Source organism: Cyprinodon tularosa, unplaced genomic scaffold (assembly GCF_016077235.1).
Source record: "Cyprinodon tularosa strain WSP-4 unplaced genomic scaffold, ASM1607723v1 ctg355, whole genome shotgun sequence".
Lineage (NCBI taxonomy): Eukaryota > Metazoa > Chordata > Actinopteri > Cyprinodontiformes > Cyprinodontidae > Cyprinodon > Cyprinodon tularosa.
The window spans coordinates 361,577-374,458 of NW_024039069.1; the positions used below are offsets into that span (position 1 = coordinate 361,577).

Here is a 12,882-nt window from a genome sequence, read left to right on the forward strand (position 1 = left end):
GGTCACCTGAGAGGTTCTGGGAGGCCGGCGTTTCCTGTCAGTCACAATTCAAAGTTAATGAAGCTTCGGTGAGCATGGATGAAGAGCGAGGCATGACACCTCATGAAGTTGCACAGGTGAGAGGTTTTAAATCACGCCTGAAACTGGCTGCCTGAGAACATCTGCTGCTGGTAAATTTGGGCCATCAGACAGATGGGAGCTTTCAACGTGACACCCTGACGGGGAAAAAGGTGACTCAAATTCAGGAAAAAACACACCACAAACATACATAAAAGCAAACATGAAGCAAAAATATTTTTAGATTTTCATATAATGGAAAATTATCTTATTGAAACTTTGATTTCAGCTACGTCTTTTCAACTGAATTGGGAAAACAAGCAATGCTTTTAAAATCTGATTTGAAATAAAAAGTATACAAATATAGGAGGAGAACAGCAATAATGCATCGAAAATCAGTTTCAAGTGAAATAAACTGGTAATGATGCATTGGGTCAGTGGTTTAGATGGAGGATTGCTCTCATTTTTCCTCTTTGAGTGGAGCCATAAAAGACGAGCAGCTCCTTGTGTTTCTGTCAGCTGCTGCATGGTGGCCGATCTGCAGCCGCTTACACCTAACTGCCTCCATGTGTTACTCTGACAGTAATTAAACAATAAAAATTCAGAAGTCAATTAGTGAACAGAGCTGTAGATTAAAGGAGCAGAGACAGCGCTGCTGGAGGGGGAGGAGCTGAGAGAGACGGATCCAGGCTTTGGACTTTTACTTAAACCTACAGATTCAGGCTGGACAAGATCCTGAATCTATAGGTTCTTGTCAATCCCGAACCTATAATCGATCTGGATCTTTGACCTCTGAGAAGCAAAACAAAAAGGAACAATAATTTTCTTATCTGAAAACAGAACGGAACTTTCCATATCAGAACACTTCGACTTTACAGGCTGGTCCAAAGAGCAGTGCGGTTCCTTCAGTAAACAATGACCTGTTCAAGTGGAGGAAAGAACTGCTCAATCTCAGGGAGCTCCTTGAGGGATTTAGGCGCCCACTCTGGAAAATGTCTGACAAGAAAACAGCATGCCGAGGATAGATAAGCAGAACATCACAGAACTTCAAAGCAGCTCAGAACTGGGTCACAAAAAATACCCCATCATCAGAATAGAAGTTTACCTCCAAAGGATCGGGCAGGAAAACATCTCAGAATCAAATTAGCCTAAAAGAACTACCAGAAATTTTACTGGGATGTCAACAAAGAAACCCCCCAATTTCCTTTTACACACAGCATTAGGTTTGGTACCGATTTTAAGTCATTCAGGTCCACTTTGGTACTACTACAACTATTCCTGTCCATTGGATCTTTTCCCAAGGAAAGAACAAATTCTGATCTGACTGGACCATCCTGGTTTTATCTCTCTTCCTTTCCTGTCATCTGACTCTGACTTCATCATCTCAGTTTCCCTCCTCTGGCGTCTCCTGGGCCCCGAACCTTAGGTGCAGCTGCAGGCGGAGCGAGGAGCCGCTGTGGGGATGCAGCAGGTCGAAATTAATGAGGGAGCCTGGAGGTATTGACTTTCCTGGGAAAACACAGCTCTCTGAAAATCAGCAGCCAAGCGCTGCAATAACTTAGCACCCATCGATCCCACAACCTCCCGTCTCCTCACCCGTCCTCCCTCATCGGGCCTCATCGATCTGTGCTAGAACAAGCTCCAAGGCGCTGGCGTCGACCCGGCAGCTCTGGCTGACCCGTTGCACATCAACTGGGAGACTGGGAATTGGGGTCTACACACACACCATTTAGTACTATGGAATACGACGTAGTACTTCTATCAGTATCATAATCCTCTTTGATACACGATACTGCACTGCAGAAAAACCCTGAAAACTCCATGTGGAAACATCCTAATTTATGGATCGCAAGAGCGCTCATTTGGGTATCGAACCTTCGTTGTTACCAAGCAACAACCAGTCTGTTGATCTGCTGTCCATAATTGGTCTAAACAGCTCGGCACAGCGAGAGGAAGCTTGTTTTTTTTGTTTTTTTTTTGCCTGGGAATGTGGATAAACCCAGCGTAACGACTGAGAGTTGTAGATGATGAGCAGAAAGCTGTAGGATGAATCCGTTTAGCTTCATCTCTTCTCTCAGGCTTCTTGTCATTCTCCGGAGCACTTCTCGCCTTCGGCCAGTTTCTCAGAGTGAAGCTGCGGGATCAAATCCTCAAGCTGCTTTAAGCCACGGGGAGGAAGAGAGTCAGGAATGTGGGAAACACTCGGATCTCACTGCTCATCACCTCCAGCTGCACCTGAGAGGCTGTTGAGGGAGGAGGGAGAAGGAAACACTGCTTATCTGTGCATGGATTTTACACATAATGCGGATTCCTGGCATCTGATGGAAGACCATGTGGTCATCTTTGGACTGTGGGAACCCAGTAGATCTTTCGTTATCAATTTGATTGAAACATTAACGAGCAAGAGCTCCATCCACCCGGGGTATAACGAAAACTCTGATCAGGAACATCTGATCATTTCCAAGGAGCCTACCTCCTCTAAGATCAGCCTGAAAATCATGAAGAACCTCTGAAGCCACGTAAAAAGTCCTCTTGAGGCCTCATATATCTTCTAAGGAAGCCATAATCCTGCAGTTACACCATTTAGAAGACACATCTGAGGCCTGGAGCTGTGTGTTGGGGACTCAGCTCAAATGATGGAGAACTGGATGTGAAGATAGGATGTGGTCTCTAGACCCAGTTAAAATCTGAGGGATCATTCCAGTTCACATGTACATAAAGCTAGTGAATTTAAGTGAATGACTACATTTTAAAGACCAGCCAGGTAAACTGAATTCAGAACTCCCATTGAGAAGCCAAAGTCCTAGAAACCTGTAGAACTACTTGCATTTACAGACAGAGCTAATTTGCAGTTCTTATACTTTTGCAATCTGTTTTTTTCAACTTTAAGCAGGTAGCAAATACATTTCTATGGCAACAGCTGATGGAGAAGTGGACAGAAAAAAAAGGTGTGTTGTTACATCGCCTGTCTGGTAGATGATGATGTTTGATAACGTCTGAACGTTAAGCACTTAGTATGACAGAGACGGAGAGAGTAGGACCGACACCTCAACTAGTTTTAGGAGCCCTTCAACACCAAACTGTCTGCCACAAATCTACTGTGACCTTTCTATGCTTATCGATTGAAGGAAAATGAATTTCCTTATATTCTATTGTTTTAGAAAGCTCTTGTTAACCTTTTACTTTTTTTCAAGACCATACAAATAAGACAATGGTATTTTATTTTCTTGTGACTCTATTTTTCCTGGTCTTGATAGGTTGTTGAAGCCTCCCCAGGAAAACATTGAGGTTCACTTCAAGAACTAAATGTCCAGGTTTAAAACTCATCCTGTGTTCTCCAACCTTGTGAGAACAGACCCCAAGACCCTCTGGAAGAACGCCCAGAAGATCACCTTGAAATTTATCAGACTAATTTAAAACAGGGTCTGGAAATCTTATAGAATAAACTTTTTTCTATCAAAGTCTTTGTTTCTTCTTCTTTTAGGTGGTTCCAGTAGCCTGGGAGGTTAGATTCCTGAAACAGGACGATTTGCAACAAGATAAGAAATAAATTTATTTCAGGGTTTACTGTACTAATTATACATTCATTTCTGACTGTGGAAGTTTTTTCGATTTAGTTTTTGTCGTGATTTTATTTATTTTATTTTGTCAGTTAGATTGTAACACAGAAAGAAAGAAATGTTCTGTTCCATCCTGGATGTTTCAGATTTGGCTCCAAACTGATGTGAACGCCATGTTTAACCCGTTTGACAGGTTGCTAAGAAGGGGAAAATCCTCCAGCAGCAGCAGCTCTATTCAAACCTCTCAGTTCCGTCTTTCTATCTGGGACAAGGATCACAGATTAGCATTGCAAAAGGAGGCGGACGGTGCGTCCATTGTGACCGTCCATCTTTGTGAGCTGTCGGAGGAGGCAACGCTTCGACAGAGATGATAAACGGTGTTAAACAGACATCCAAACACGCTCCCCTCCATCGTGGCCCGACGCGTTGACATTTACTTATCGCACCAAACAGCCCTCCATCTGACCTTTCTGCTACTTTGAATGACATCTGGATCTTCTGAGGGAATAATCGGAGGCAGGAACAGCTCCGATCTGAGAGGAAGATACCGCTGACAATGAGTCTGAAGGGCGAGGGTAGAAAAGATGGAAGAAACTCTGGGGAACATGTTTACTGAAGCCAACAACCTCAGAACTTAAACCAGGGAGGAGGTCTAGAACTTCCAAAAAACAGCAGACACCAGAAGGAAGAGGAACTGGAGGCCTCGGGTGGAACCCAGGAATGAAAACCAGAGAGGAGTTCAGAAGATCTGCAGCTTAAACAACATCCAGTCTCCAGCTGTTGGAGAAGATTCACCTCTTCAAGCCTCTAATTGAGTTCGAGCTCATAGTTCATGATCCATATGTTTTTAATTTACCTTTTTCACGATCCATAACTCCAAAGAAGAACTAGCTTGTGTTCCTCATCAGTTCTAAAAAACTTTTTAGGTCTTGATGTAATTATGACATGTTCACGCACTGAGTGCTATCTGAGGTCTTCTTCATCTGTTGGCTACTCTGAGTTTCTCGGTTACTCTTTAGTTTCCGCTCTGGACAGATGTCCCACAACATTGCATCAGGAAACAACTAAACATTCAGCTACACTCAATTCAGTTCATTTCCATTCATGTTATTTATATAGCACCAAATCACCGCACATGTCAAAGCACTTTACAGAGACAATTCAACAGATCATACAGTAAAACTGCTTCAGAGTTTTCTATCTAAGAAAAACCAGTTGATTGCATTGACTCATTGACTCGAAAGGCCCAGAATAGTACAGGGTGCTGCAGAACTGAGCCAAAGTGTTTATTAGGAACCCTGAAGATTAATAGCGTTCAGAAACGCTATTTCACTCCAGTAGAATTTCAATTCAGAAAGAGATCTAATCTGTCTCTCTGAGGTCAGATCTTCTTGAGTCAAACAGGCCTTAGGGTCAGATCCAAACAGCACAAACGGGCCGCTTTAACCCTTTTTAAGGTCAGATTTAAAATAATCAGATGATTAAAATGCAGTCTTTACATTTCTACTGACCCTCACCACAGTCTTACTGTTTAATCAGCTGAGATCTCTCCGCTTGCATGTGTAAATTCTCAGTCAGCTGGGTCATACTGTAGCAACCACAAAACAGGCTTTAATTGGGAGGTAACCAGACTTTCGATCAGTTTTTGAAAACATTTTGACACCTATTTTTTTTTAATTCAGTAGCTGGAGCGCTGATGTACTTAAGCATATTCTAAGTAAAATTAAAATCAAATAGCCACTTATTGTTTTTCTAGATTGTTGGAGGCTTTTGTTGTGTATGGGCTATGTGATTGGCCTTTTGAATCATGATGGGAGTGCGTCTGTTATTTATGGAATGAGTTCAATGACTGAATTGTAGATGCTCGGAAGCTGAAACCGTTATCAGCTTCATCACATGAATGGTTGTGCTCCAGTTAGCAGCTTACTGAAGACAGCTTACCTGTGTAAACGAAGCGTCCTGGTGCTCCTTTGCAGAACTGTTTGGACTTATAGGACAGTGTGACCTCCACAACACCAGGGATGTGCCGAGGGGGAGTCTGAACCCGGATGGCGTGGGGTGTGATCAGCTGCAGAAAGTAAAGAAGTATAGATGTTTAGAGCAGCTGTAACCGACCCTTTATCGTCAGACATTCTCTTTATGAACAACGCAGAGCAGAAATAACAATTCAAAAGAAATATAGAATCTTCCTAAAGAGAAAAAAATAAATAAAGCTGGTGACTCAGGTCTGGTGAGATGGGTTCTGGTTTCACATGGTGCCACTTTTAAGGCTGTTAAGATTTCATCCATATCCAGTGGATGTTCCTTCTCTATCATTTTGGGTTCATGGTGTCCGGTTCATGGCTGTCTATGATCACAACCCCATAAGCTTTCTATCACTTCATAGGATAATTGAGTTAATAATAGAAAGTGGGCATAACAAAAAAAATGTGTCTTCCTTATTAGAACCATATTCAGTGCACAGCTTTGAGCACCACAGCTTATGGACCCAGTGATCCAAAGGTTACTTAGATCTTTCTCAAACGCAAATGTTCAGCACTAACCACTAAAATCCTATCATAAAACCTGTTTTGGATCACAGAACCTTTATATCATTTTTAAAGCTTCACGTTCTGCCTTCGGCTCATTTGGAGCTATTAGGGAGCAAAATCACATTGATGTTTTGCATGTTGTTCCGTCTTTGAAATGTTGGACACTTTTTTTAGCAGATCATGTAGATATTCTGGAGTTCTGGTCAGGTAGAACTTCAGATGTTAAAAAAAGCAAACTTGTACCAGATAGGAAAACAGTTAAGTATGAACACCTTCCTTCAATCTGCTGGATGAACATCTGGAGCTGAGCAGAGAGAGACAACCCATCAGACGGTATCGCTCCTTCAGCCCTCCAGCAGGAGATTCTTCTCCCATCCAATCTGGGTAAACATGCGCTGCAGCCTTGTGTCAGGCTTCAGAGTATGTGCGCTCGCCGCCTGACGACGGTGATCAAAGCAAACGGCTCCGTCAGCTGTGTGTGATGTGATGATTTGGGGCCAAACATTGTGCGAAGGTAGATCGTAGCTCCTTCCCCCACCAGGTGTTCCGCTCTTCTGGACCAGCTTCAATATTTCATGCAGAGCTGTGTGCGCAGCACCTCCTGCAGCTCAGCCTATTTCATATCTGCTTATTTTTTCGGGGATGTGCAGATGCAGGTGATGACGATCATAAGACTTCATAACCTTTCTTCTGGTTGATTAAAATATCTGTTTCATTCTTCAAATCATGAAACTGTTAAAGCTGATATTGATCCATGCGGAGCTCCATGACAGTTTCACCTTTTTTTGGTAAACTTGGCATTGAAAGTCTATAAAATATTTAGTAGATAGCTGGGGGCCTGTTTCAGCAACTCCTGTGTTTTATTCCTACTGTCTTTAGACTAGTTTTGAATAAATCTAAACTCTTCAATATGTCAATTTGCTGCTGAGACACCTGAACCCACCCACCGCAGTCGAGGAGATTTCAGTTCTGTTTTATTATTTTTATTTCAATCAGTCCCACAAAATCAAAAACATATTTATCTTCTTTGAATTAAAATAATCCTTTTAAACTATTCTTTGTTTTCTAAACAGCCAAAATTTAATATGAGTTTTTAATACAGTAGAATCCCAGTTACACTGAGCATAGTTAGGACTGTTTCCACGTATCCCGCTGATACTGATGCCATTCTTGCCTGGAATTTGAACGGATTTGTGGGACAGTTCAATATGACTCAACAGACAGTTCTAGAAATACAGAAACCTCTAGAGAAAAAAACGCACAAAGACAGAGAGCATGCCGCAGAAATCATGCAACATACTGAGACATTGGGACAGGAATCTGACCTCGCTCCAGACCAGCATTGTGCCGAAGACAACCTGCAGGCCGTCAAAGAAGTTGTCTCCGATGAGGATGACCGTGGCGCCGCCGGTGGTCCAGCCTTCACTCGGACTGATGGCTTTGATGCAGGGAGTGGCTGCTTCGAAACACACAGAGACAGTAGCAGCATAAGCGACTGCTACACATTCAAATTCATACGGGCATTGGAACATTTGAAGTTGTGGGACAGCACTTTATAATCTGACTCCTTAAAACTTTAGCCAGAATTAGCAGAAACATTGTTCTGGTCCACAGAGACTCAGTTACTAACACATGCAAAAAGATTGTTTTTTCCAGATCAATATCAGCTGCTCCACATAAATGTCTGGGCAGACGGACGAACCAGCAGCTACAAAGAAGCGGGATATTTCTCTGTAGCTTTATGGCCGTTTTCCCGGAACAATACATTTTATTGGGAGGATGATCCCGACGTTCCGGTCAAAGCTCCATGAGAAGTGATCTATAAAGCTGCAGTCAGAGGCTCCAACTCTCAGTGGTTTTAATGGAGAGACGTGTTTCTAATGGAGGACGTTATAGAAAAACTGGAGTTTAATTAAGTTTTCCAGCTTTGCAGAAGCTAAGACCATTCAGAACCATGAGAGGCCAGCAGCAAACACATATTTCCCAGCTCTTAGAACATGTTCTTTCGAATGTTCCTGTTACCAAACTACACTATTAATGTTATCAAGATTAAAGATGGAGAAAAAAGTTTTAATTCAGGGGACTTTAAAAGGCCCCAAACTCCAGGGTCCTTGTTGGGGATCAAAACAAATGTCGCAGCTGCTGCAGAGAGGAGTAGCGGACTGCCACCTCCTCACTCAGTCCTGCTGCTTTTGTTGGAGCTGTAAACAAAAAGCCCCCGAGGGGAGGGGGGTTATCTGTGAGCGCCTGCAGACAAAGCCAGGAGCAGATGTTGGAGCTTTTATCGCTTCTGAAAACATCCCAGTCTGGAAGACATGAAAGACCCTGGGCTTCCTGCAGATACAGCTCTGGAGTGTAAACAATGGGCCCCGTTTGGCCCCTGCAGGACACTATGGGCATCAGCCAGTGCTCTCAGGGCTGAACACTCAGCTCCTGAATGCTAAGCAGGCAGTTTGATGTAGTTCCTGAACACCTCACAGGTGACAACCACCATGGAGTAGATCTCTGACAGATTAGTGTCAAGGAGTGTTTGGTTTAGAAGCATAGTAGTGCCAGACGTTGGGGGACAGACACCATATGCTAAAAGGAAGGTTGAATCCACCTAACTGGAGCTGCAGGTGGGTTAAACCAAATAAGAGGGCAACTTCAGAGACTTCAGCTGTTGAAAGACCCAGTTAAACTTTGCCGCTAGAAGATTTCTGATCAGCAGTCAGGAACAGACATGGGAGTCTAAACTCTATAACTTCACTCTAATCTCAGGTTAATGTGCAGAGACTGGCTACAATATACTTCTTCAGCCCAAACTGATTTCAGCTCAGGTAAGGTCCTGTCACAGAACGGAGGGTTGAAGTTGACCCAACAGGTCATGAGGCTGTTATAAAGCTGCAAGGGGGGATATATATGATAGAGAAAATGGCTGCTGCTATCCGGTCTTCTGGTTATCATCATCCTGAGTCCTTCTAATCTCAAAATCCATTTGATCAGAAAAAACGGATGCCGAAAACAACATCAATACATAAGATTAATTTGTAAGATGGCGACACAGAACTTCACTCTGGGATATGATTTAAAACCACATGCCCTGTGATCTTACTGGGTAGGACTATGATGTTCAAGGACAAAGTATTGTATAATCAGGGCTCTGATTTACTCTTGCTGACTAGGTTGAAGTTTTAAGAACAGAGGATGCTATTATGAAGAACTAGCCATCTGCTAAAAATCTATGGGCTCTGTGCTTTTGAATTAGTCAACTGGAGCAGTGGGATGGTGTATTTTACTCTCCTGCATGTCTCAGAGGGGTGGTGTTAACATCAGAGACCTGTATAATGGTCTGCAGAAGGATGTAAATAGAAGACAGTTGGTAAGTTAGGTTCAAGAACAGTTTACTTCCATCAGGTTCAAGGATCATATAAATTACAGAATATTTGACAGACTCCTCCCAGCTGATGTGTTGTAGTTTGCTCAAATCAACTTCACCTTTAGCGGGAGGAACCAAAAACTCTCAAAGGGATTTTTTTTTGTTTTCTTTTTTTCTAGGCTGAATGAGCAAGACTGTTCAAACAAAGCCAATTTTGAGAAAGCTCCACTCTGATGGCTCCAGGTCAAATCAAATTTTACAGGTTTCAGGATGAGGAAAAGGGGTTTTCAATTTTTATCCTTCAGAGAAAAGATTGCAGCAAAGCTTCAGGAGTCAGTGTCAAGTTTCAGCATGCAAACATAGTTCAACACTGGATTTTATTAGGATGGTTTGGACCCTGAAAGAAGGGAGCATTTAGTTTTGCATGAGAATCAAGTTTGGGGTCAAGATGATCAGAACCTAGGATCAGAACATCAGAGAAGTTTGAGCAGACATAAGGTTTTTCTGGACCTCAGAATCTCTGATGGCTTACCTTCAGAGGGGTCCAGACGTCGTGCCCGGCGGCCATGTTTGGAGTTGTTATGGACGAACATGTTGTCTGAGACGGCCAGCACATGACCGTCCACATTGACTGTAGTAGACACCACCACCTGATGGAACAACAGCACAGTTAGACTGAAGAGGTGGGGCTTAATGGACAAAGATTTCTCCTGAACAAATCAGGCGAGGGTCTCACCTGGAACCGCCTCATGTCCCTTGGATTTCCAGCATTTTTCAAACAGTTCTGGTTGCACTTCAAGAAGAACTTCAGGAAGAATCTGAAAGAAATCATACGAACATTTAGAAAATTTGTTTAGAGATCAGGTTTGGTTTTCATTCAGGTGGTCCAAAATTAAAACAGGTTCTTTATGAAAGGTGCTGATGTTTGCTAAAACGAACTAATCAAGCAACAGAATAAAGAGCATATCATAGAACTAAGTTAGAGAAACATATTTCTTATCCGAGTTCCTTTAAGATAAACCGATCCGTTTGAAATCATGTCAGAACCGTTGAAATTTCTGGCAGAGCTGGTAGCTCGGTCACCAGTGGGCCTTTATGACTGTGTCATCAGGCAGTGACCGAAGCATCCGTCAGTAACCAAGTGTCTTCCTATCAGATGGTGGTGATGAGTCACCATGTGTCTACTGACTCTCTGTCCTGATTGGCTGTTGGGCTTTACTCTAACTGCCTAATTCTACAGTGCTAGAGTCATTTCCATCCCCATGGACTGCATGTTGATCATACTGAGTTTGAATCTTATGGACTGTTTAATGTTAAATTATAACTGGGTTATGTCATTCCAATTCCGCTCCCTGTCAGATTCTGTCAGGGAGTGGCCACTCCTTCCCATCCTTACTGATCGTCTCTTTATCTCTCTGCTGATGATGTTATCATTGTCTGGCGGCGTCTGAAAGATGGCCGACTCCTCCTGCAGGCCGATAGCACCTCATTAAGAGCCTCCTTCAGCTGATTTACACCCGGGGTTCAAGGCAGCAGAAAAGCATTGATTGTGAATAGATATCAGTGAGGATGAGGGGTAATAACAGCGGGGTGGAGGGGGTATCGGAATGGATGGCTAACTTAATGCATTTCCCAATGCCGTGTGATCTTTACTCATCCATCTCCTCTTCCTGTTCTCCTTTGGAGCGCTTCCCTTTTAATTGCCACATTATCACAATAATAATCCGGGCAGTTAACAAGCAGCAAGGTCGAGACAGACATGTCACATTAACCAGGGGATAACCTCAGGAAAACTCCTCCTCCTGGATCTGCAGCTGGAGCGAGGCATGCTGCATGGATAAAGGAGGAGGAGGATCACCATTGATTTCCTTATCAATCTGAGAAAAACAATATCTTTAAATCTACTATTATCTTTATACTTTGCACTAAATACTATTTTAGTGTTCAGCAAAGAGGGAGATTTTAGATAAGTTATTTTTAGGTGGGTCAACAAGGTCACCGTTTAAAATTCCAGGGTTTAAAGGGACTTTTATTTACTTTGATTTAAGGAAACCTTCTTCCCTGGAATATTTTTTTAATAGCAAGTGTGTCTTGTCTAGAAGAGATAGGTACTGCCCCCTGGTGGATTGATGTACTGACAGACGTAGAGATAAATGGATGGATATTGATGACCTATTTTTTTCTTCAAGGTACAATGGAGGAATCAAACTTTTAAAAAAGACCTGCCCTCTCAACTTAAAAAAAAGAAAGAAAATGCACATGCACAACCCTGTACCCATTGCCGAGAGGGAACGCCTCCTGCAAGAGGATGCATGAGCCCATTTCTCCTTGTGCACGCTGTGTTTAAAAGTTGCTGTTTGCATCGCTCATACAAGCTTACTTTCCAAAATAAATTTTGCAGTTTTCTCACTGTATGTCAGACTCACCACCGGTAAGTGAAAATCGGGACGCGCATGTAAGATGGCCTTACGTAAATATATTACCAGACTGATTGACAATTAGGCGGACCATTTATTTAAATGATGCACCCAGAAAAAGAACATCCTCCACTTGACCTTTAAGATCTGATAGCAAAACATAAGATTCTCTGAAACCCTCAGGGAGAAAAATAATTTTACTCAGGTGAGAAAAAAACTGATTTAGTTTATTATCAACCAGCTTAGTCCTTTTACCTGAGTCAGTTTTACTAGTTTCATCCATAGAGTAAATAAATAATTCAGCAAAGCTTAGAACATTGCAGATTTAAGACAAGAAATGCAGGATAATGAACATTACAGTTCCTCCTAAATCAGGGTTTACCAATCTTTTTTACGTGAAAGTTTTCACATCTCCCTTCAACCAATCTTTTTGAGAGATGAGAAAAGAAACAGCAGTGACTACATTCCAACAGCAGATCACATTACAGTAACTGCTAAGTTGAGCTCATTTATTTTAGTGTACAAAAGAATTTTAAGATTTCAAGTCAAAATAAAATTTTTATTTAATCTCAGTGCAAATAACCTGATGAATCACACCTTTCATGTATTCTTGGGCCACACTAATGCAAACACTCCAGGCCAAAAAGTGGTGGTAATGACCCTTAATCTCGATGTTATCCAAGAAGAAGATTAGCAGAATGTATCAAGTTGTGCATCCTTTTGACAAGTGGGAATACTTGAAATCCAGACATGTTACTGAGAGCAGGATCAGTACAGAGGTTAGCTTACAACAAACCTAAAGTTCTGGTTATCACCTTTGCTTTACAAACTTTTATTTTTAGATGTATGTCTCATTCATTAAATACAAAACCTTGTAATACTAAGATTAATTTTCCCAAGATGCAGTAATGATTTCACAGATCCAGTGTCTGGCTGGAAAGATCTGGTCCTTTTTTTCA

General features: G+C 42.2%; 1 protein-coding gene across 4 annotated transcripts in view; it reads right to left on the reverse strand.

Annotated features, from left to right (window-relative positions):
* Window positions 1–12,882, reverse strand: part of LOC119790076 (transcription factor COE3-like) — a 122,953-nt gene that overhangs the window by 35,516 nt on the left and 74,555 nt on the right. For 3 of the 4 annotated variants that reach the window (XM_038295406.1, XM_038295403.1, XM_038295404.1), the window contains 4 exons: window positions 10,243–10,324; window positions 10,039–10,156; window positions 7,474–7,607; window positions 5,559–5,685 (listed from right to left, as the gene is read on the reverse strand). In XM_038295406.1, the coding sequence (XP_038151334.1) occupies window positions 5,559–5,685; window positions 7,474–7,607; window positions 10,039–10,156; window positions 10,243–10,324 (461 nt within the window). The remainder of the gene's footprint in view (window positions 1–5,558; window positions 5,686–7,473; window positions 7,608–10,038; window positions 10,157–10,242; window positions 10,325–12,882) is intronic. The other variant, XM_038295405.1, reaches the window with a different exon arrangement.